This window comes from Malus domestica, chromosome 08, assembly GCF_042453785.1.
Source record: "Malus domestica chromosome 08, GDT2T_hap1".
Taxonomy (NCBI): Eukaryota; Viridiplantae; Streptophyta; class Magnoliopsida; order Rosales; family Rosaceae; genus Malus; species Malus domestica.
This window is the reverse complement of record NC_091668.1, coordinates 4,443,287-4,468,151: the sequence shown is the minus strand read 5'-3', so window position 1 is coordinate 4,468,151 and position 24,865 is coordinate 4,443,287. Positions and strand designations below refer to the sequence as shown.

Here is a 24,865-nt window from a genome sequence, read left to right as displayed (position 1 = left end):
TCTCTAAAGCAACTTGGTCGGATCAAAAGGTTTCCATGCACAAAGACATGTGCCATCCTGTAACCGTCCCCGCTAAAATGCCCCGTAGCCGCATCCTTAGCCCCGCTAGGTTCTTCTACATGACTAACATGTCAATGACTCGTGATTTATTCGATCATGTAGCAAAGAGAGAAAGTGCAAAGAGAGAAATGAAGTGAATCATTTCCCCATCCGAAAGGAACATCTAGTGAACTGGAAGATTTCAAGGGAGACTTAAAACAGACCAATATTAAAAACTTAAAAACAAACAAAAACAAGTTAGTTGGGCCTGCCCGGACCCGAAAAAGTTCAAGACTCGAGATTGGGTCGGCCCGGATGTGCTTGGTGGAGGAAGCTGGAGCTTTCTTCTTTGGGGCAGTGTTTGGTGAGATCTCTGGCATGGGATGTTGGATGGTGGTCAGCGGCAGGTTCTTCGGCGACGGGGGTGGAAGCTAGTCTTCTAGGGTTTTTGTTTTTCTGTGTTTGGGCTCTTTTCTTGGGTTGGGCTCTTGTTTAGTGTTTGGGGTTCACGTTTTGTTTTGTGTTTGCTGTGTAATTGAGCCCCTTTGGTTGTACTCGTGCTCTCTTGGCAATGAAAATTACCTCTGTCCAAAAAAAACATCTGAAGTTTTGACAACAAAAATGTTCTCTATTATATATGAAAGAAAAGAAGGTCCAGCCGTTTTTCAAGTTATTTCCTGTGGTTTATAAATTAGAACTAGTAGCCTAGTAACATCACTCCAATTAATCATCCAATACAATGACCCCCTTTCCCTTAGAATCGACATTGTTCTGTTCTTGCTTTCCCCGATCATCACAGATTATCCCGTCCACGGGTTCAGGGTCTAGCTCCATGATTGTAGGTTCAGGTTCTGCAGCCAAATTTGTCATCTCAGAGTCTGCCACGACGGCATGCTTTCCGTCACCTTGAGGAGATGGTGGTTTCAGAAAAACACCGCCGCTTGACTCAGCTTCCGATTGCTTACCTGGATTCAATATGAGAGATTCTGGTGGAGGATGATGGGGCACAGAAGAGAGAGTCATGTTTATCGCTTCACAAATGGTTCCTAAAGAAGTCTCAAGTGAAATATGGGCATTTCGCTCCACGACGTTGCACATCTACCAACATAGACAAGAGAAAAAAAAACGAAAACAAATTGATTATCAAATCCTCATACTGAAACCAAGATTGTACACAAATAACAAATACAATGTACCTCATTATAAAGGCGAGGCAATTTCAATCGATCTGGATCGTTGTCACAAGCTGCAGCAGCAACTTCTTCGGGAGCTGCAATTTTAATCATCGCCAAGCCAATCAACAGAAGGCAACAGAAGTTCAAAGATTACCGTTATTGCTGTGCCAAGCAGAACTTCAAGAACCAGAAATAAACTTACTGATGTCTACTATTCTAGGCAACTGATCAACCATGTGACCATTAGTCTCCACGGAATGAGGGCTTGACAATATTGTAGCATTCGGTGCACTCTCAGGTTCTTCACTTCCAACCACAGTTGCTTCACCCTGGGAAAACAATCAAATCCAACATAAAAAATTTTGACCAACTATGCTACAAACTTGTCCGCTTAGAATCATGCCTACTTTCGTGAATGACTACTATACATCTAAAGCCCAATCGCTACACGAACAGGGATAATAAGATTACAAGGCACTTAAAAGTTCTTCTTTAAGCTACAACACACAACAAACAGTTGTGCAATATGCTGGTACCACGAGATATCAAAAATCATAACTTACATATTCCTCTGCAATCAACTCTGAAACGTTCCCTTTCTCCAAAAGAAGCACCCTCTTCTTAATAAATTCTACCTGCCTTCTCTGCATATCTCTATATTGAAATAACACAGAAGAGTTATGAAACAACTGAGGTTGGTTCACAGCATCACTGGTTCCCTGGGAAACATTAGCTCCTATGTCACTTCCGCTACCATTTTCACTAGCATGGTTGCTAGGTCCTTCTCCATTTGTTGCTTTCTCACCATTCTGTGCTTGTGTATTAACTTGTCCAGGGAGGGGTAAATTTATAAAGGGGAGATTCAACTCTTGACAGATAACTTCTTGAAGCCTCAGGTCCTTGTCATCAACAATAGCTTGCCATCTTCCATATCCATGCCTAAAGATCCAAATAAGCAAACAGTAAGTGAAGAATTAACATAAAAGGACCACTCAGCATGTACAAATATATGCAAAGAAAATGTAGAAATGTCTCGTGAATAAAATCAGAAATGGCATAAGCCTATACGTTGCATACAAAAAAAAGCAAATTGGTTTAAACGCATATAGAAACATGGTACAGAAGTTTTTATGCTAATCCACAAATGTTCAGTTTGGCTCGGTTTCGGAATAAATGATTACATGCTCTTCAACTTCTAAAGATAGATGCAGAATCAGGAGACCCAAAAGAACAGCAAACCTTATTTGGACAATTTCTACAGAAGATTATTCCTAGTCAAGTTGATATATTGCCCTTCTGGCTATCCTAAGAAGTATCAACCCAAATTAGTGCAAGCAAACTTACATGATTATCAACAACTGCACTGCCAACAGACGCAGACGAAGCCATGTATATACATATATATGAGCATATGACATGTAATGTTCCACATCAGACAGACAAGAAAAGTAAAATTATTAACAGCAGATGCAAAAATACTTGTAAATATCAAGCAGTAAATTCATACTTAATTACGGCACGCAGCAATGTGAAATCATGTTCCTCCTTCCAATACTTTCCACCCTTCAATCCAGGGTGGAACAACAAGGTATCCTGTGAAAAAAGTGGAGCCCCTGGATTTCTTAATGCTGCTTCCACCTATCATTGCAACAAAAAAGAAAAAAAAAAAAAACAAATCAGATGAAAGTATGTTACTTTTGATTCCAAATCCACCTTTTATATCCTCTCTGTGTGGCTTTCCCCACTCTTCAACGTGTTTATGTGATATTACTTTTCATTAGAAAATTCGATTTGCAACTTCCAAGTAATACTTCAGGTGGTTTGGACACGTGAACTAAAGACTCACGAATGCTCCAGTTAGAAGATATGACTATGAGACAGAGGGTCAAGGAAGAAAGGGTAGAGGAAGACCTAGGAAGACTTGGAGCTAACGCAAGACCTGGCGCAAAACCGAGAGTGGCGTGCTAGGATTCCTACAGCTGACCCCACTTAGTGGGATAAGGCTTGGTGGTTGTTTTTGTTTTGCAAGTAATACGTAACCAAGTGATGCTTGCCTATCAACAGTTTGTCAAGTTATGTTGCCTGTCATGAGCAGGGCATATTGTCTTATCCCATGGCAATATAACATGCCAGACTGCATATTATAGTCATACTTAAGAATTCTAACAAGTATATCAAACATAGAATACAAACTAAATAAATCTAGACCACCGTTTATTTGAGGAGATCAAAACAATTGATCACCTTCAACACTCTCGACAAAATAATACAACAGTAAAAACTCAACTGACAACCCACATTACTCATTTGGTTAGAATATGTCCAAATACCAACTAATATTTTTCCGTAACATACTTATTTTCCAATTAAGGAAATAAGAAAAAGATAAATCTGAATAGTATGATCATAATCATCAATTGAACTTGTGAGTACAAGCTTACCCTTTTCTTCACCAGCATCAAAGTTGCAACCCTAATAAGTACATCTCCTATTCTGAGCCCGTCTTTAGGTACACCATCTACAACCAAGATAAGCAACAGTAACACATTAAGATGAGGACATCGAACATAGAGGGAAGATGAAAACAACATGAGTCACAACAATTTATCACCTGCAAAGGTTGGAGAGTCATTATCTCCTTCAGCTATGTGCTCCAAGAATAGTTTAGCATATCTGTAAAAAAAAATACAGAATACAAAATAAATTCTTCACATTTATACACAGCACAATAGACACAACTATTCAAGCAAGCATAAAGTCATTTGGAATGTGCTTATGCTAAGTTGTGATGAATATGAGACCTCAGGTGTGTGTGTATATATATATATATATATATTGATAACCTTGAAAGACCGAGCGTCCATTTACACCATTACCTTATAACTAATGATCAAGATGACAGCCCATTTTATCAACTTATATGGTGTTTTTGAGTTTTTAAAGGCATATTTGGAAACTTTTAATGCTACTGAGAGGAAGGAAATTTGAATATCATTCTAGTTACACAAATATGGATTACATCCAAACTGTCTAGTACTTATCCCTAATTCACACTATATTTCATTATGTGATTCACCATTTATTAAATACTGCTAAATACCCAAATTAACAATTAAAAAATACAGGTGCATCACATTGTCACCCCTGGATATCTACAAAATATAATATTCAATTAATCAATGGACATCTGAAAACAGCATGTAAAAAATCCAACAATCCTGAAAAGCATGTGGACAAGTGAGGAAAGAAGACAAAGACAATACCAATATTAAATTCCAGTGACCTACCATAAGAAATTAACTCAAAATGGATGCAAATATGGAGGCATTACCTATCTACTTCTTCAAATGTCTTCTTCATGCGTGCTGTAAACTCTTTCCAGTCATAATCCCCCACTCCGAACCTGCACATTCCAGAGAATCTTATCACCAAAAAGAACCCCCTGCTCAAACACATACACAAGGCAATTTAAAATGTAGAAGCACACTCACAAGGACATAAACCCCTAAACCCAAACATGCAGATACATTCCAGACATCCTTGTCAGAATAAAGTTACACAAATTACAATTTGAAATGTAGAAACACCCACTTCCACCAGGCATGCGCATCTGTGTACATACACATGCTGTAGCACAGAATCGGTGGAGTTTTAGTGGTTCAACATAATAATAAGTGCTAGACAAGAAAACTACAAATTTTAAGAAACTACCTCATCAAGACTTGTACAAACATGGCTCTCTGACTTTGATTGAAACCCAAAACTTTGAAGGATCTTCCTTCTCCTTCCATCAAGGGAGGGGGCTCCATACTTTCCACTGAAAAATAATTCATTTCAAAGTGTTAGTATGATAAGCAAGAGAGCAACTAGTTGTTAATTTGTCATCAACTTATTTAGACAGTACATGAAAAACATACCACGACTCCTCTTTCTGTTAGGCAGCCTCTTCCCCCCAGAAACAGTTCCGGATGATGATGTTTCACCATCCATCACTTCAGCTTCATAGTTATCATCTTCACCGTCAGAACTCACATCTTCCAAACCAGCAAGATCGTCATCATCAACAGATACCATCTGAAAATATTCCAAAAGCTTAAGATGTCTAATGGCATCTGTTACCATAGATCTCTAATAACATGGTTTCATCTCAAAACCAAATTAAGAATTTTGGATTGTTTTTCCTAAAAAGTTAATACATGAGATAAATCATCCACATATTAGTTGAGATCTTCAAAGAACATGGCCTCAAGACGCATGCACATTCAACCATACCTTAGATCTGAAAGCCATCACCTTCATCCGCATCTTTCTGGGCTAAACAGGTGGGCACGGGGGGAAGAGGAGAGAGAGGGTGGGGGGAATATATACTCTGAACGAATATTTTTCACTCTTGAATAACATGGTAAGGGTGTTGATGGGTTTACTTTATCATTCGCTCACTTCTTTAATTGGGAATGGCTATTCTAATGATTCTTTGACATCCTAGTGCCGAACTTACCAATCTCAAAATAGTGATCTGCCTATTAAGGGTGATACGATGGACCTATATGGGCGTCTGATTTTGCTAATCAAGGTTTAGTTTTTCTTCTCAATTTAAGCCAATTGCCCTTTTTAAATTGTTTTGAAGGTAAAATGGAAGTTCTTTAAAACAATTTGTACGGTATAATAAACGAGCTACCAAACTCCTAATCGAATAATAAAGCTTTGATGCCCTGGGGGACGGTAAGGCATAAATTCAGTGATCAAAGGGTAAATATAAAACTATGTTAGTGCAACTTTAGTGCAATACCTGCTTACGACTTCGCTTTCCTTTTCCCAAAGCATTAAATTCTTCAACTTTATGCACTTCATATTTGTCTTTTAATAACTCTTCCCAGTAATTTGTTCTTTCATAACTGCTCGCAAGAGGTCGACTTTCCATGGTAACCTTTTGTGGTTCCTCCTCTGCTACAGCCTCTGCTTCATCAATATATTCAAAATTCGCAACCTATAACACATGATACTAGTTTAATTTCCTTAAAAAAGGATCACCATGAATCATAAGTCAATAGAGAGGCATGAGATAAGACAGTTGTAGATCATGTGGAGCAAGAATGCCTAGTATTAGAAATTGTGACCCTGCATGATAAGACATAATGGAAATAAAATCCCAAACTCAGCTACAGGTTCTGCAGACAGAAACTTTGACTTCAATAACATACAGATGAAAATATCACCTGCTGGTGCTTGAACCCCCTTTCTAAAGAAGAAATTATTCAATAAGGAGAAAGAGGAAAAAGGGATATATAAAGTAAACTCATAATTTCCCTTAGTTACTTACTGAAATATATGAATAAAGAATTTTTGAGGTCATAAATTCTCCAAAACAAAATCGAATTTAATCTCTTACATTTCACGTGTCTTCATATTTAGGTAAGCATTTAATTAAGAAGATTTTCAAGTTAATGTAAGTAAAGGACTACAAAGATAGCAATTCATGTGATGCAACAAAGAAATAAGATAAAGAACAAAGACTGTTTAAAAGAGGGGGAGTGTTACAAAATAAGAGACCCTTCATCCCCGTTGGTTCCAATTGTGACAACAACTGACTTTCCCAATCAACCACCAAGTGATTTTAATAATCTATAACCACTATCTATACACGAATGATTGTGTAAAGGCATCTAGAAACATCCCTAGAGATGGTTAAAATTAGAACCACAAACATTATACATACATTTTGCCTTGTTAAAATCGACCTAAATGTAACAACTTTAATTTACAACCATATAGAATCCATCAGTTAGTGTGTGCTACAAAACATGACCAACTCCCTAAATTAAATGTTACTGTGCTACCGTGGACTAGTCAAAGCTCATCTAGAACAAGTGAGGCACTACATCAAAGTAAAAACAATTGGTACCCAATAGACTACCATGCTTAAAACAATGCTGCATTTCTAACATTGTCCAATGCCTGTGTGCTACAACCCACATGTTGCCAACAGAACAAAAGCCCAGGGCACCAATGAAAATTTATAACCTTGTAAGTTGTAACTACCAAACAACAATATCAACTATAGTGCTGAGGCAAATAAGCCTTGTGCAAACCACCACCAGCATGATGCATTTGAAATATAACCGTAAGGACCTTTACTATCTATGTTGTAGAATATCACCTTGAAGGCCTTTAAAAATCCATCTTCATCTTCATCATCCAACAAAGCCTCATCATCCCCAGCTTGATCACGATCCAGTAGTCTACCAACAAAGAAACAGAGCAAACAATAATTTTGAGAACATTTATTGAAATGCCAAATCATTTCACTGAAACAAAGTGGCCTATACATTTACCTATCTATTGCAGCGTCATCATAATGGATTTGACGGGATTTTCCTGCTTCATCATTTTCGTCAACAAATAACTCCTTCGATCCATACCTTATGATGTCATCTAACTCTTCCTAACATAAATTAAAATCATTTGAAACTTGATTACATTTTCAAGGTACATAATGTCTATACACCTCTAACTGCAGTTATCTGAACTTACATTCAACTTCTATTAAAGTAACTGCAAAGAAGAAATTTTAAAAGCACAGCTCAATAGGGAAAAGTGACAAATATGAAAAAGTTCATTCAATTGACAAAATGTAACAGATAAATGCTTCACTTTTCCTTTCAAATAAGAATGGCTGCCTATTTTTTTTGTTAAATAACACTATGGTCCCTGTGTTTGCTCATATTTTTGTTTTTGACACCAATTTGGTCCTTGTTCTATCCCAATAACAATCTTGGTCTGCTTTGATGTCCTCTGTGTGTTGTGTGCTGACATAAATGCCCAAATTAGACATAAGGACCCAAATGGTTAACAACTAAATAATATGCAAATTGAAAACACAGGAGCCAAATTGAAATTCATAACTTTCCAATGTATTTTTTTTTCTTTCAGACTTTCAATTTGGTCCCTGGATTTCAATCATATGCAATGTGTATTAGCTACCTACATTCTAAACCACAAAGCCATCTCTTCCACTAGAATTATCCAGGATACAAAATTACAAATAGCATGCATAGAGATGCAATCATCCAATGTTACGAAACCCATTTCACTCTGTTTGCAACTTACAATTCAAACTGTTCCTCATTCAACCCCAAGAGAAGAGTTTTCTAGATTCAAAGTTGTTCCCTACAGATATACTTGAGCTTTTTTAGCTTAAAAAATCCTAATTTCACATATATAATACATCTCAAAACTATTGACCTATAACTTCAAATTGGAATCCGGCTCTTCCTTTCCAACTGAAAACCAATCATTTTACCTTCCAAAATATTCGTAATCAACCAACTACACATTTTGTTTTCTTTCACATGCAAAAAAAAAAAGTATAAACTAATCATGAAAACTAAATTTAGTTTGCCACTAGACTAAAAACGACCCACACGTCCAAAGACATTTGCATACCTGGTTGATATCTTGTTTCTTTAACCTTCCAACAACCAAATGCTCCAATACCATTTTCTTCTTTGTCATTTCCATCATCCGTTCTTCAATGCTTCCTCGGGTTACTAGCCTATAAATCATTACCTGCAACCCCGAAACCACTATGCAGTTTAAGACACAGTAACCAAACAACCAGATATCAATGAAGAAGTAATTTCAACCTTGTTAGTTTGCCCAAGTCGATGAGCTCTTGCCATAGCTTGTAGATCAGCATGAGGATTCCAATCACTGCAGACCAAAAGCAAATTTGTTGAAGAAAGTTCCATGACACTACCTATTTAATTATTGCATAAAGGTAACTATGAATCAATGTAAGCGGTAAAATTACCTATCATATATGATCACTGTATCTGCAGTTGCAAGGTTTATTCCTAAGCCCCCAGCTCGAGTAGATAGCAGAAAACAAAATCTAGAAGAATTTTTGGCATTAAATCGATCTATTCTTATTTGTCTCTCAGCTCCACCAACTTTTCCATCTATCCGTTCGTACTGCCATTTCTGATCAAAAAATTGACAATTTTACAATATCAAATGTTTCATTCTGCAATCTCCAACATCAAAGAATGTCAACAAACAACAAAATAGCGACGAATTAATACTTTGAAAGTACAATAGTCTTCTAGCAAATCAAGCATGTGCTGAAACTGTGAATATATGAGAACTCTATGCCCTTGCTCCTTAAGTTTCACCATCATTTTGTCTAACAATTGCAATTTCCCAGAAGTTTCCAATAGCTGTCTGTCAAATAGTAAAAGAAAAGTGGAATCAGCTATCTCAGGAACTCAAAGAACAACACCTCAGAAGGTCTATAGCTTACTTTAAATAGTATAGTTCAAGAAAATGCAGACTCTCTTCAACACAAGCGCAAGGCTAAAATAATCTATCATGGCCTTATGAACTTAAGCACCCAAATGAGCCACCAACTCTATACAAGAAACCAGTACATCAAATAGACAGCACTAAAGGATCATATCGACAAATAAGAAAGAAATAGTATTACTTGAAAGCTTCATTTGGATCTTCTATGTCTGGTTCAACTCCCTCTAACATAAACGGATGACAACAAAGCTTGCGCAATTCCATAACCACATTGATAAGAGATATCTGGTATTAAACCAAAATATTGTCAGACTGGAGTAGAATGAAAAAATAATAATTAAGTTCACTGGGAACGCAGTCTTACCTGTGCACCACCTCGACGAGTTAGTATCTGATAGTTACGGGTCAGAATTGCTTTGTAATACTCTTTCTGTTTGCTGCTTAAATCAACACGTAATATCAGTTCCTTTTTAGGAGGTAGTTCCTTCATCACATCCTTTTTCACTCCTGCACCAATTACCATTTGCACACATTTTACCTAACTTTTCAATTATAATGGCCAATACAAACTAAAAAAACATCTCACTGTAAAATCCAAATTATCCTTAAAGCATATCTAAAGGGAGCCTTATGGACTAGGCAAATTGATAATTTTGCCTCAAAATTGAAAAAACAACTTTTAGCCCAACAAAATTCGCCTAGTCAAGTAGAAGCCTAGGCACCTTGTGAGGCCAAACTAGCCCCAGCCCAAGCCTTGGGTAGCATGGGACACATTTAACATTTAAAATCCTAGCCTCTAGGCCTTCACCACTAGAACCAAAAAATATTGGTAGGCAATATCATCGTTTTGAGGGGCTAGATTTTGCCTCTAGCCTCCAGCACTTGCCCAACACATTAGACATGCTCTTAATGAATTAAACCTCTGGGTAAAACAAATAAACAAACAAAAACAAGAATCAAATAGCAAGCATAATGTAATACGTCTTTAAGAGATATTTAAATGGTATTAGTAAACCCAAACTTGAAAGGATTTAAGATTTATACTTCTTAGGAGATGGGGAGCCAACATTCTATGAAGCCGTGAAACTTGTTCCTCTTGATTTATATCCTTAAACTCTTCCTGAAACTCTTCCAGACTTCCGAACTGCAAGTATTTTACCCTCCAGTCAAATAATAAGACAATTTTGTTTTCAACCAGCTAAACTTCAATACCTTAAAGTTGATAGTATACTAACCTTCCCAGCATCAAGGAAATGCATAAGCATAAAGAGCTCGTCCAGATTGTTCTGAAATTTTGATCACATGTCAGCAAAATTATAAGTTGATAACAGACAAAAAAGACAACCTGACCATTATTTGTGATACCCAAAGACCCATAAGGAACAAGAACACCATAAAACTGACAAAAAGGAAAATTATTGGTGATACCTGGGGACCCATAAGGAACAAGAACAATATAAAACGACAAAAAAATGAATCAGATTTCACAGAGAAGGAACCGTAAAACATAACTAAAATGGGCCAATTTTTCAAGAAAAGAAAATGAAAAATAAAGAGAATCATCTTTAGAAAGTTTTAAAACAGGGAAAACTAAGCAAAACATATATGTAACACAAAACAATCTCATAACAAACCTGGAGGGGAGTGCCGGTCAGAAGCACACGATGATTAGTCCAATACTGCTGTAACGATGAGAATAGTTTTGAATCCTTATTTTTTAGACGATGACCTTCATCAACAATCTGCATATGGAGGTCAGCATTAGGCAGATATCAGACGTTGAGGACCAATAATGTGTACAGTGAGCCACTGAATGTTACCATGCACTCCCACTTTATTGGTTTTAGTGACGTTGAGTCTAAGTTGATCATCTCATACGATGTCAAGAGAACATCAAATTTGATCCTATCTTGCTTGCTTTCGCTAACAATTTGACCAGATTTCTTTTTCTTTATCTTCTTGTGATTTTTGGGGAAGTAAAATTCATATTCCCGTATGACAGCACGCGCTTGGGAAGAGCCAACATACATAACCTGAACCAAGTGAATTTCTAATCAGAACCACACTTACTTACAAATGATTATAAACAAGACAGATATTTAATTTACATACCACATTCATTTGAGGTGCCCATGTTGCAAATTCCCGTTCCCAATTTCTTAATGTTGAAAGTGGAGCCACAACTAGATGTGGAGAGACTTTCTCTTCAAAAAGAGATGCTAAAAAAGCAATACTCTGTATGGTTTTACCTACAACCACATAAAAATTCAAACTGTAGGTAAAGTCCAGCTATCTAGAAGAAAAGGAAATAAAATTTCAAGGATAAACAAAGACTGACCAAGTCCCATCTCATCTGCAAGTATAACATGAGTTTGTTTGGACCAGGAGAAACGTAAGAAGTTCAACCCTTCAAGCTGATACGGATGCAGAGTGCCTTTAATTGAACAAAAAAGTACATGATCAAACTAAATAACCCAGGAAGAGACATACAAGCAAGAATGCAGAAAAAGCATAGCAGACAGATTAATGTACCTCCAGAAAGAAAGTCGGGACTGCCTTCATACTGTTGAAACTCTTTCTGCTTATATTTTGAGTCCATGGCATCTCTAAGACTGCTCTTCTGCTTACTAGACAAAACTTTATGAGACCTAGACTGAATTCTGTTGAATCTCCCTATTTCCGGCTGAAATGCAGCTATGTCCGATTCGGATTCCCAATAGCACTCATCATAGGGAAGTTCTTTCCACTTTACTAAATATTCTTTCTCATCGTCTTCCCTGAAGCATCCAACAAGTATTACCGCAGACTCAGTAGAAACTTAATGACATATATTAAATGAAGCCTGCAGTCTTCTGTTTAAACAGTGATTCATCTTATATTTAACAAGTACGCTTGAGGTTCTCTCTTAAAACCTTCTTATATAAATTCAAATTTCAAATAGACTAAAAATTACAAACCATACTTCAAGAAAACAAAACCAAAACACAAATTATATGATATTAAATAATTACAAAAGAGGTTTAAAATGGGTAAACCTGCAAGCCAGAATTCGATCAACAGTAGTCCATTCAGGTCGAATGGCAACAAAATCATCCTCAGAGTTATTACTTGATTCCATTTGACGATGGAAATTATTTACTTTTGTCTTCAAACGTGGATGGGCCTTAAAAGCTTTCACAAACTCCTTCTCTGGAACCCTGAACAAAAATATATGTAGTAGGATGAACAGGGATGATGAAGATGTACCAATGTAGTAGGGTAAACTGAAACTCTTAAATTGACAAAAGATCGGAGAAAAGTTAAGTAAATCGAGTTTACTGCTAAAAAGGTGATACAATTTGCTAAATAAGTACAGCTAGAAAGTATTAGGGCAGGTTTCCAGAGTCAAACTTTACTGTAACCGGTTATGCTTAAAGGAGTTCGAACAAACAGAGTTAGCTGGTACAGATAAACATAATAAGCAGAAACCATTACCATGTGCAATGCAGATAAGATAGTCCCTTCCACTTTACAAGATATTGTTTTACAAAAATTTGCTTTGAGCCCAGCGTTGAGGCATCACTATCACCAGCTACAGTAGGGCGCATTTCACAGTCCAAAATCTTATCAATATCATTTAACGGGCTTACCTGCAAAAAAGAAAAAGAAAAAAAAAATTCCCAGCCTATCACCAAATCCTACAATCCTGTAACTAGTTTATTTACAAAACTGAATTTAGAAAAGAAATCCTACACATTCAGGGCATCTCCAGTTGCCAGGGGGAGGCGATCTCAATGGTGGAAGTAAACACTTAGAATGGTAAGCATAACTACATGTTTCACAGTCCAGAAGATACCCACTTCCGCCACAGGCTTGACATGAATTCTCTTTCTATTTGTCCCAAAAGAAAAATAGAAAAATGTAAGCCAAGGATTTTTTATAAAAATTTTAAACAGGAAGGAAGCATGGGAACACGGCAGTTTTGAAGGAGTGCTAACAATCGCCAAAAGGAAAAACACATAACAATAATTCCCTGAATTTGAGACAGAAAACTATAATAATGTATCAGAAAGTAAAATTTCATTTCAAATCTCCCAAGGAAGTATTACTTCCAGCATTGTCCTATGATGTTAAGTTCAAAATTCATCAAGCAAGGACTGCAATGTTTTGAACAAACTATATTTGATGCATACTATAAGAATTTTGATCTTCCCAGTCCAAGTTGTGCAGTAATGGAGAGAATTTTTCTTTCAAGAACAGCAAAGAACCAATACAGAGTTCATTTAGGATGAAAAGTTTCTTCTGCATCTTTTTTCTTGCCGAGTATCAAGAATGCTATTAGTGGAGTGCAAAAACTTTAAGACCTTATCCAAATATTGATTATCCGTTTTCTAGAGCATTAAAAATCCAGTAACCACTGGACAAATTACTACTACCAAAAACTTCAGTTCTTTTATTTTCCCAGAAAGTCCTTCGTTAATTCATTGGTAGATGGTATTTTCAGAAAATTTATGCTGAAATATCCATGTGGTTCTTGATGCATAATTACTCCAATTATTTGTTACAATTCGCTATTCAGTATCATGCATGGTGATGACTGATAAAAAGAAGAGAGCGAGAAACCCACGAAAACAAGAGAAATAATAATAAAAATTAGTTGAAACAAACCGCGTCACTCCTAATAATCTTTTCAAACTTTTCCGGAGCTGTCCCACGTTTTCCAGACACAAAATCAGCCTCATCATCTGACTCATCAATGTTGTACACCGGTCTTCGGTCTGACCTAACGCGAAGCCTCTCCACCAGGCTACTCATACTCTGCAAGGAAGGAAGGGGGCAGTAAACTGAATCAGCAACTGGATCATCCATGAGAAACTGGGGAAGAAGCTCTTATCCGCTAATTAAGCAATTCTACCTGAAATGGTCTAACTGTGATATCTATACATTAACCACAGTAGTCTTCTGTTTAAAATTAATTAGAAAATTTTCTTTAGAACACGGTCAAACCCATCTACCTAACAACATTTTCAACTCTTGAAATCTCTACTTGTTTCATTTTCTCTTCTATTTTTCTTTTTTCTTTTTTTCTTTTTTTTGCGAGATTCATATGCCTGAAAATTTTAAAATGACACTGTACATCATATGCACTGCAAATATGATTATGCAAGCACAAGCTGAATTAGCGGAAATAATTACCGAGTATTGCTAAAATGATCAACTAAATTTAGCAAGATGCTATTATCTTTTAACCAAAATGGCAATATAACAATTCCATGAACAGAACAGCTGAAACGTTATACAGAAAACCAATTAAATACAAGACCTAAATGGTAAGCGAAGAAAAATCCTTGTAATCCTACAATAAAGAAATTACCCAAACCCGCCTGTCTACGTACAAAAGCGGTTCTTTGGAACAATAATCCCATTATTTAATGTGAAGCCATAACTGATGAAAGAAAAAGTATAACTGTATACGTGCATACGTAGATGGATTGTACGAAGATACATACAAGTACAATAATACAAACAACTACACAATTACACGCGCACACAAGCAACATCCACATGCATAAAGCATCATGATCTTGATTAGAATGTTCAAGCAATCCATATATGCTAGGAACAAACTCGTAAGAATTCCTCATTTATAAAGACTGTCACTTTTCTTATACGAAGCAACATAAAAAATATAAAAAAACATCTTGCATTATCAATAATCACACAATTCAAAACAAACTCATGCAAGAAATAAAACTTTACAGCTGAAACTTCAAGTAACCAACCCCGCACTGAAAATGCGCACATGAGAATTCTCATCGAGAAAGCAATAATAATGAAAAATCACCCCCCGTTTGTCAAAACAGCAAAACAACCGTCCAAGACCAAATTCACAAGCAACATGAAGGGTTTCTTGGACAGAAAAATTTAAAACCCAATCGTATAAACAGAAAAGGAACCCTAAAAGACCGAAATTCAAAACCCATTTGAAGGGTTCCTAGTGCAAGGAATAATTAAAATTTTCCCACCAATTTTCTGTCACTCGGTGGAGTAATGTGTTTTCGACATGTAAAAACACAAAACGCAAAACCCATTGGTAAAAACAGCAAAACAACCCTCACAGACTGAAATTGACATCCCATCTCAAGGGTTTCTTATGCAAGCAAATTACAATTTTCCCACCAATTCTTGGTCACTCAGTGAAGTTATATGTTTAAGCTAAACATACAAAGAAAAAACACAAAACCCATCTACAAAAACAGCAAAACAACCCTAAAAGACTGAAATTCACAACCCATCAGAAAGGTTTCTTGAACAGAAAAACCAGAAATTTCCCACCATTTCTTGGTTAAAACTTAAAACTTAGTTAACTGCTATGTGTTCGATTGAGGAATACACAGTCAAAAAAACACAAAACCCTGTTTCCAAAAACAGCAAAAGAGCCCCAAAAAGCTCAAAATTCACAAAACCATTAGAAGGGTTTCTTGGACATCAAAATTCAGCAAAATTCACAAACCATCTCCTTGCATTGACTAAGTGAAGTCATATGTGAGCGTTTAATTAATAACATATTAGCGTAATTAAAATGCGTTAATGGAAGAGAAGGAGTTACCGGAGCTCGGTGGATCTGGGGGACAAATTATTTCCAAAACGTGCCTGAAAGCCCCCTGAACCCAAAACGGCCGGGTTTGGAGCGGGTTAGAGAAAAACGAAACAGAATAATTAAGAAAATAAATGGAAAATAAAAAATAAAGGAAGTGAGGAGAGAGAGAGAAGGGGAGAGAGAGAAAGATGTCAAATGATTTTCTTACCCCTCAGACACTGTAGAGGATTTTCAGCATGGAAATTGGAACTTTGTTTACTTTGGGGAGGCTTTTTATATAGCTCTAATCTTGGCTTGCATGTAAATTTTAAGGTTGGTGAAGGATCTTAAGGTCTTTTCACGTTACATAATAAGTTCGAGGTTTTGAAATGTATTTGAGTTTCAGGGACTATAAAATAATTTGGTTGAAACTCGGGGGCGTATAATTTAATTTCTTTGTAGTCATACTGCATGTGTTTTCAACACCTCTAAGACCATCTCTAACTCTTGAGTTAAAACCTAAAATTTTTAGTCCAAAAATTGTGTAAAAAATATTTTGTTAAGTGTTGAATATTACATAATAGTAATGATAAACAAATCATAAGATGATTCTTGTCTGTTATATTTAAACGAAGTGTTATGCAGTTTATATCACTTTTACCATATATACATGACACATGAATTTATCTAAATCATGTGCGAAACAGTTTAGAGTATATACGACAAAACGCACTTTGTGTCAAACGTGATGCTAGTGACATTGACAAAACACTATTGATCCATCTTGATAAAAAAAAAAAACTCACGTCAAGGATGACCAAATGAGATGAAAAAGTCATTACCAATGATTCCAAAATATCTAAGTAGCATTATACATCAACTATATCGTTTTCAAGTTTGCTTATTCAACTGGGAAGTTAAATCATTACTTTCTAAATTGTGAAATGCAATGCATCGTTGTTAACAAAATTTGAGAAATCTATGTAGATGTGTGAGTAATAGAACATTAGACTTCATACCCAAGAAAGAACTTCGTCATGGAAATTTAACTCACAGCCCAAATAAAACAAGTACAAAAATGACAGAAAAAATAAAGTACTATATCTTAGCAACAAAAGATGAAGCATTTTGGACATATGCAAAATACTTAAAACTTCAGGGACCATATCACAAATATCCTAAAATGGTTGATGCTTATCTACAAATTGCCCATCCGATGCAGAAGAGGCGTTACATGTTGAGCAACAAGTCGGTATTCTCATCGGAATTTTTTTTGTGTGAATTTCGGAAATTTGTAAATTGTGTATGTTCATTGTATATCGTATAGTTATAAAAAAATTTTGAATTTTTATTTAAAAATAATCATAAATAATATTTGATAAAAATTGACTACACAATATACGATGAACAGACACAATTCACAAATTCCTAAAATCTTCGTCAAAATGATCTTGAAAAGATCCTGGTGGTTGAGCAACAAATGACAATCGGGATTACGGCATATTCCCATAAATCCGTTTTGGAATTTTATAATATTAAACATTTTTTTATTTGACATAAATAGAAAAAATTAAAATTCGAAATTAACTAAGAAAAATAATTAAGAAATTAAAATCTAAAAAGGTGAAAAGCCCAGGTCCCAACGTAGAAGCCCATACGAAGATGTCCGGCTAAAATAAGCAAGCAAAAGCCCAAGCCCACGTGAATATAAAGTGGAATAAATAAAAAACGAAGCATGCGGTGAAGGTGGATCGAACACCTGACCTTCAGATCTTCAGTCTGACGCTCTCCCAACTGAGCTATCCCCGCAAGTGACATTGATTGGGTTACAAACTTTTATATTTATATTTGCAGAGGGGACGACGATGGAGAGCAAGAACACAAATAGTCAAAATATTTGCAAGTGCAATTTACCACAATGATGGAAAGAAGTTGAGCCTTTGCATGACGGAGCAAGGTTCGAACTCCATCGTAACTAATCTTACATCTAATTTAACAAAATTTATCCTTTGACCAAAAAAAAAAAAGTGAAAATCGTGGGTAAATTTAAGCCCTTAAGTTAGTCTAAGTGGTGATAGAGGAGAGGGGTTTAGATAATTCCATTGTTCGATTCTATGTAACGTAACTCGTAAGGACGGAATCACCCTTGGACCAGGGTCGACACCGACCCAATGCAAAATTTGGATTAGATTCGCTCGGTCTGCACCTTAACAACTCTCAAGGCAAAGCTAAGTCACTCGTCCGAACATCATATGATTTACAAATTTGATTTAAAAAGTTAGTCTGTCTAGCATTACTCGTCTCGAAAATCTATTAAAAGACACATTTCAACAAGGGGTGGAATCAGTTTGGTTACGGTATTTCAGTTTCGGTCCAAAAAATTCCACCCCTTTTCAACCAAAGTAGAATCAAGTTAAGCAGATCAAACCATACACTAAAAATGCACAACAGAAAAATTTCAAATGTAGCAGAATCATGTCCAGCAAAAGAAACAAACTCAAACGTAAGACAAAGGAAACAACATAAGATGAAAAACATCTGATGTATGTTGGAATTATATAGACTTAAAAGTGAAAAACGTTAGTCGAACCATACTTTACAAGAAAAAAATATATATCACTTCCATTTTTCCTAAAGCAACTCTTCTTTGTTCTTTCAAAAGCATGAAATATATTATCACAAATCTACACTAGAAGTTCTAAGCTAATGTCCGCCGCAACCCGACTCTGCTCTTGTTTGATAAGGCAACATAATAAAATGATAGGTATGATATATAACCTTTTACTAAGTAAAAGATGTATCAAGTATACAAACCGCATGCCATGGGGTGAATATCCTTCTTCGGGATGAATGCTTGCAGCCGAATAAGGTGATCAGCACGAAAACAGGCCTTCGATTCCCCATATGATGTGAGAACACTCTCAAAATTGGTGAAAAGGAGTAATTCTTATCAAAGAACAACACTATCTACCTATCTATCTGTTCAGAGGCTCTAATTGAACTTCCATTCTTCCTGACGTTTGCGATTCTCTCTCTGAGTGTATTCCGTTCGGGCTCAACAGATCAACAGAGTCATCTTCCTCAAGGTTCCCCAGCACCCAATTGCTTCTTCCAAAACTCCTATCCCTCCTTTGTTGTTTTTCACGGTATTCCAGATACAAAACGATCAATGCACCCATCAAGAACCAAATTATCAAAGCCCAAGTAAGCCCGTGAACATTTTCAGCGTCATATCTATCTCCTAAATGCTTCATTCCGCTGAAAAGTGCGGCAATTCCTAAAACAAAGGCGCATCTCCCACCGATCACATGAAAGTACTCCCAGAGAATCCTTTTAGAGGAAACCTCCTCTCCATGAGCCGGTCTTTTGGGCCTTACGTATGCATTCACAGGTTGTATACAGACCAAAAACAACGCAGCCATCCCAAACTTAACATGTAATGAGCTGACAAAGAAACCCCTAAGCTCAGCAACAGCAAAGAGAACAGCAAGTAGGATGATTGCCAAACCTGAGTACTGCAAGTAAACATGAAGCTTGAACCAACCATCACCCTTAACATGTTTCAAGTATCTAGCCGACAGTATTCCACCAGGAAGCAAGATACCCCAAGCGAGAAACATCATAAATCCATGTACAGCTAATACCGGCTGTAAATCCTGCTCTGCCTCTGCAGAACCACGCATAAGCAGCACCCTAATAGGCCTACTGCTCGTAACAAAATGCATGTTTTGTTCACTTAGATTCTCATCTGTCCATGCAGTACCCATTGCCCAAACAACTTTAAGCGGAGTAGTGGGATCAATTATGTTTTTACACTCCGGTTTATCACTCTTACCACACGACGGTTTCAAAGGACGACTGAACTCGAATGTAATGATGCCATTTTCTGACTTGCACCTCACATAAGTCAAATTCTCAGTTGTTGGATGTATACTCGAAGCATCCCTTCCATCAATCCAGTAAGTGTTTACCCGCCCTTTACCAATATTATCAATCCAACCCACATAGGAATAGCTGTTCACCATTCCTCTGCCAAACCCTATTGCCAAAAAACCGCTCTTCTTCTCACCACGAACTGCAATAGATATTGAGTGTTCTGACAATGTCCAAAACAAGGTAACTTGCTGATCATCCAAAACGACACTGTTATTATACATATCAGGCAGACCTCCGTCAACCACCTGCACTTTCCAACCCATTTTCTGCTCGTAAAGAGATTGATAGTATACTTGGTCCGGGGTATTCCTATCCGGTGCCCAAACCAATTCCATAGGTTTGGCTTGAACTCCTTGAGCTTCAGGCCCTCCTGCATAAATAGTCTCGGTAGAATTCCTTAGTGTAGCATTCCCACCAAGCGGGTCGGAAGTGATGTACATCGCGACATCATGCCCTGCTTGTATTGAAAACTTGACGGGCACCCCTCTTTCCACTCTCAACATCGGAGCCTCTTTCTTGTTAATGTACAAAACCTTCGAAGGGTTTGGCGGGTCTGGATAATGTAATGCTGGGTCAGAAGTAACTACGAGCGGGGCCTTGGCATCGGCGATAATCAGATGCTGATCCTCCTTTTCATCTGCATCTAAAGGACCCAAACAGTCATTCACATTTTCAGAAACATTGAGCACCAAATGACCGAAAACCACACTCTTCGGTCCACCATGGTTCTGGGGAAGATAATACGGCTGAAGAAGATCTGGTGGCCTAATCGGCCCTAATGCCCAAATGACCTTCATCTTCTCCGTATAATTCACCGCCAAATCGTACTTCTTGTCATTGGAAACCAACGGCCTCTGGTACCTAATAAACGACACGGCATCCCTCCTCTGCCCGTAAACCAATTTGGTATTGTTCACCTCGCCACCATTTGGGCCGGACCCTTCGTATCTGGTATCGGGGCAAACCCCCTTCACCTCGCCGTCCTTGTACAAGGTGCACTCACTGTACTTTGTGATGTAAAAATCGTTCACAAACGCCATGCCATCCTCTTTGAACCCCGCGACGGCGACATCAGCTCCGAGCATGAGCTCGGAAGTCGAATTCGGGTTGGCCCACCCGAAAGCCATGTAATTCATGGTCCCGGTGGCGGCCTCCAATCCGATATCGATCAGATTCTCCTCAGCACTCAACGTCCATCGAACCCTATAATTCTTCGACAAAACCTTGCAATTTTCCAGCATAGTCGGCTCGGTATGAACCCGAACCCGACCCGTTCCGTTCCCTGAATCGGTTCCACTCGACGGCGACGGGGAAGGAGCCGAACCAGACGACCCGTTTTTGAAATCCCCGAGAATTACGTGCCCGAAGTCGGAGGCGGTGGGGAGGTCCCACACGGCGAGGACTTGGATCTGATCCCAGGTGACATTGTCCTTCAAGCGCACGATAAAGCTGTCGCTTTTGTACGTCTCGTTGAGCTTCTGATCGGAGACGACGAAGCCGGCGGTCAAATTAGTAAAATCGGGGCCGGCGGCGGCCCACCAGTGGACGTCGGAGCCAGGGAGCATGTCGAAATCGGAGACCTTGAAGGAGCAATCATCGATTATCCGAATCGATCCGCGGAGCTGGTGCTGGAGCATTTTGAATTCGGATTCGGAGTTGACAAGGGGGCTGGTTTTGGGGCAATCGGAACTGACCGGATCGGCATGGCAGAGTATGAGGAGGAGGAGGAGGACGGAGAGAAACCTTAGGAAATTGGGTTTGCGAGGCATGAGGGGTGCGAGATCCGGATCTGATCGGATCTTTGATGGGTTCGTGGGTTTTGGATCCGAATCACTGGTTGTATTATGTAATGCGTATTCTCAAAATTGAAATTAGAGAGAGGGGAGAGGAAATGATAAAATCACCTGGTGGTGCACGGAGGTGATGCTCGCCGTCGATAAGCTCTGCTGTGTGCTTTGGGAGGAGAGAGAGAGAGGGAGAGAGAGAGGAGAGAGGAAGATGGGGTGACGGAGAAGGAAGAGGTGACCCAGATCGACGCGCTTCCAACTTTTTGAAAAAGCGGTTCGCCACGTTCTCTCAGTCCGGGGTTCGATTGGAATTTTTGGATTTTGGGGAAGAACAATTTTGATTTCAATCTTTTTTTATTGGGATTTTTTAAGTTCGATTTCAATTTTCAAGGAGCAATTTTTTTGTTTCTTATTATTTTTGTTTTTGGATTCAAAAACAGTGTTTGTCTCGTTTTTTAAATTTCTGTTTTGCGTATTTTATGGTAATGTTTGGTATTTACCAACAAGATATTCTCCAGATTTTTTAGTGAGATCATAGGAATTTGTAAATTGTGTCAGTTCATTATATATCGTGCGGTCAGTTTTTGCCAATTACTGTTTATATTTAATTTAAAATAAAAATATTTAAAATCATTTATGACTACACGATGTATGATAAACGGACAGGATTGACGGATTCCTAAGATTCTCACAAAGAGAATCCAACGATGATCCGGATTCTGGTATTTATCTTGTTCTTACCTGAAGTCAACCTACGCCGGCATCAAATTTAATTCGAGAGAGAATCTTTGTAACAGTTTTGAAGAAGTATAGGAAATGGAAAAACTAATTTTCAACAATATAAAACCTAATTATTTATGGCGATGGTTACCTTCCCTTACAGCTAAAATGTTGTTCAAATATGCAATTGCGTCAAATATCACAATTAAATTATTAATTGACGTGATATAATATGTGTTTATCACATGAAATAATATTAATACGTAAAAGATTTTATGTGTGTTTCACATCTTGTACCTAAGATAAAATGCGATAAGACTAACATTAGATCTAAGTGCCAGATTGTAGAATGTTTCCATAAAATATGATATAACTAGCATTATTACATACTACTAACGAAATGTGAAAAGGTAGTCTTGTTGATACATACAAAGTCCTGAAATCTCGAGTTGTTTGGAAATTTGGAAGTTAAGATGCCAATCTTAGGCATGAAAATAAAAATTTCCTTGAAAATGCAGCAAGAATATCAACTCAAACACCCTGCAATTACTTAGGGATCATTTAGATGTGCTTTTAAAAATGTTTGAAAACGTTTTTGGTTAAATTGATTTTAAGTTCCAAAAAACATCAGATATGTGTTTCTTGCAGGAAGCCCTTAAAATGCTTTTAGAGAATCCACCTGGATTTTTACTAAATATTGGTGTCAAAAACATTTTCACCAAAAACGTTTTCAGTCATTTTAAAAGCACGTCCAAACGAACCTATAGATGACAAGAAAGATCTAGTAAAAAATAGCACCGCCGACGCCGAGAGTCGATGTTCGAGCCGGCTCCTTTCGCAAGCATGCTGTTTCTGCAGGCTTCTTCCCATTCCTACGCACTGTCACTAACACTAAACAAAAATGACATGCATGAAACGAAATGGCTTGACAGAACAATCTTCGGCAAATGAAAGGAAAGAATCTCCAACTACAAAACAACAACACTGTGTACGATAAACATCGCTTAGACAAGAACCCCGAATGCTGATGCAGAAGTAGCAGAACTAGTGACGAAGAACCCCAAACGCTGATGCAGAAGCAGCAGAACCAGTGATGATTGATCGAAAAACAACATGTTGTGTATGTGTAAGCTGTTGGAAAATATTAGGATTTTAGTTTATTTGAATATTTGGTTTTCTGGGCTTAGTCTGTTAACATTAGGGTTTCGGTTTCTTACCTTTTTAGGTTAGAGTTAGTTTATTATAAATAGCATGCTTGTTATTTAGTTTAGAACAAGTTATTCACAATGTAGTCTCTTAGGGTTTTGTAGCCGTGACGGCATTCTCAATTAGTTTAATAACATTCCTATTATTTTCTTAATCTTGTTCGTTGCGCACTCTGATATTCAACTTGGTATTAGAGCATGTTAAATCTTTCGAGAATTAATCTGTTTTGGGGTTGATATCGATTTGTTTGTCTATCTGTTTGTTCAGTATCAGTTTTGTCTTTAGTTAGGGTTTTGTTGTTTGAATCTGTTTGCTCGGGAGCCACTCAGCATTGAACCTATAACCGAAACCTGCACTGAAACCCATTCCCCATCCAGTCGCCTTCTACTCGCTTGAACTACCAACACCACCTCGTGCAAATTCTACCACCACTTTCTGCCCCGCCATCCAAACCCACACTGAACCGAGATCTGTTCATTGCTGCACCAGCCTACACAGACCTAAGCGCGCCACCAGTTCTTGGCAACATGAACCCAGCACTCGCGGCGTACCGTCTTGCACAACACACCCTACCAGAATCTGCACCACTACCCTGTCTTCACATTGTACCCACATCTCCTTCTATACCTGACCAGAATTTGCCATCGCTACTGCACTTGTTCGTCTAGAAGAAAGGAATAAGGAAATAAGGAAACAGAAGCCAAAAAAAAAAAAAAATAGAGAAGAAAAAAAAATTGTTTGAGGTTTTGGCCCACACGGGCAAAGTGGAAAAATGGGTTGTGGGCTGTTTGCCGCCCATTTCTTGGTTGATGTCTTTGGGGCCCACACGAGTCGTTGGTCTATTTGGAATTGTTTTGTTCGTTTGTTGGTACAATTGAGATATAGAAATCTCGTCCGTTTAGTGACGGATTCTTTCTATACTCTAAACTCTAGCTAGGTTGCCAGCCAGAATCAAGAATCAAGTCAAGTCAAGAATCAAGAACCAGTTTGTCAGTCAAGTCAAGTTTGCATGCCTGCCAGTTCACTTAACGGAGCCAGTCTGCATCTGCTTGTTTGCAAACCCATGTCGTATACCGCCATAAGTTTGACCAGGGGTGTTGGAAAAATATTGGGATTTTAGTTTATTTGAATATTTGGTTTTA

At 37.6% G+C, this 24,865-nt stretch overlaps 2 protein-coding genes and 1 non-coding gene across 9 annotated transcripts; all 3 read right to left on the bottom strand.

Moving 5' to 3' along the window:
* Positions 1-646: 646 nt before the first annotated feature.
* On the bottom strand, positions 647-16,340 carry LOC103440745 (CHD3-type chromatin-remodeling factor PICKLE). 7 transcript variants are annotated; one of them, XM_008379442.4, is made up of 32 exons: positions 16,304-16,340; positions 16,105-16,159; positions 14,163-14,312; positions 13,248-13,385; positions 12,990-13,144; positions 12,551-12,712; positions 12,048-12,292; positions 11,854-11,949; positions 11,628-11,764; positions 11,336-11,548; positions 11,150-11,257; positions 10,751-10,801; positions 10,560-10,659; positions 9,880-10,022; positions 9,697-9,800; positions 9,296-9,434; positions 9,025-9,194; positions 8,858-8,924; positions 8,658-8,780; positions 7,547-7,656; positions 7,372-7,453; positions 6,004-6,201; positions 5,132-5,288; positions 4,926-5,031; positions 4,546-4,656; positions 3,826-3,887; positions 3,656-3,732; positions 2,722-2,852; positions 1,778-2,153; positions 1,417-1,543; positions 1,236-1,309; positions 647-1,137 (listed from the first exon to the last, which is right to left on the bottom strand). In XM_008379442.4, the coding sequence occupies exons 3-32, from the start codon at positions 14,307-14,309 to the stop codon at positions 763-765; spliced, it is 4,284 nt and encodes a 1,427-aa protein (XP_008377664.3). In that variant the 5' UTR covers positions 14,310-14,312; positions 16,105-16,159; positions 16,304-16,340; the 3' UTR covers positions 647-762. The 7 variants fall into 7 exon arrangements, with proteins under 7 accessions (XP_008377664.3, XP_070682748.1, XP_070682746.1 ...); XM_070826647.1 differs by having other exon boundaries at positions 4,546-4,617; XM_070826645.1 differs by having other exon boundaries at positions 14,163-14,409; positions 16,304-16,319.
* A 1,470-nt stretch (positions 16,341-17,810) lies between these two features.
* TRNAF-GAA (transfer RNA phenylalanine (anticodon GAA)) lies at positions 17,811-17,883 on the bottom strand. Its single transcript has one exon. It is a non-coding gene; the product is annotated as a tRNA-Phe (tRNA).
* A 714-nt stretch (positions 17,884-18,597) lies between these two features.
* On the bottom strand, positions 18,598-22,242 carry LOC103440746 (cytochrome b561, DM13 and DOMON domain-containing protein At5g54830-like). Its single transcript, XM_008379445.4, has one exon. The coding sequence runs from the start codon at positions 21,777-21,779 to the stop codon at positions 19,050-19,052; it is 2,730 nt and encodes a 909-aa protein (XP_008377667.3). The 5' UTR covers positions 21,780-22,242; the 3' UTR covers positions 18,598-19,049.
* Between the last annotated feature and the right edge of the window lie 2,623 nt (positions 22,243-24,865).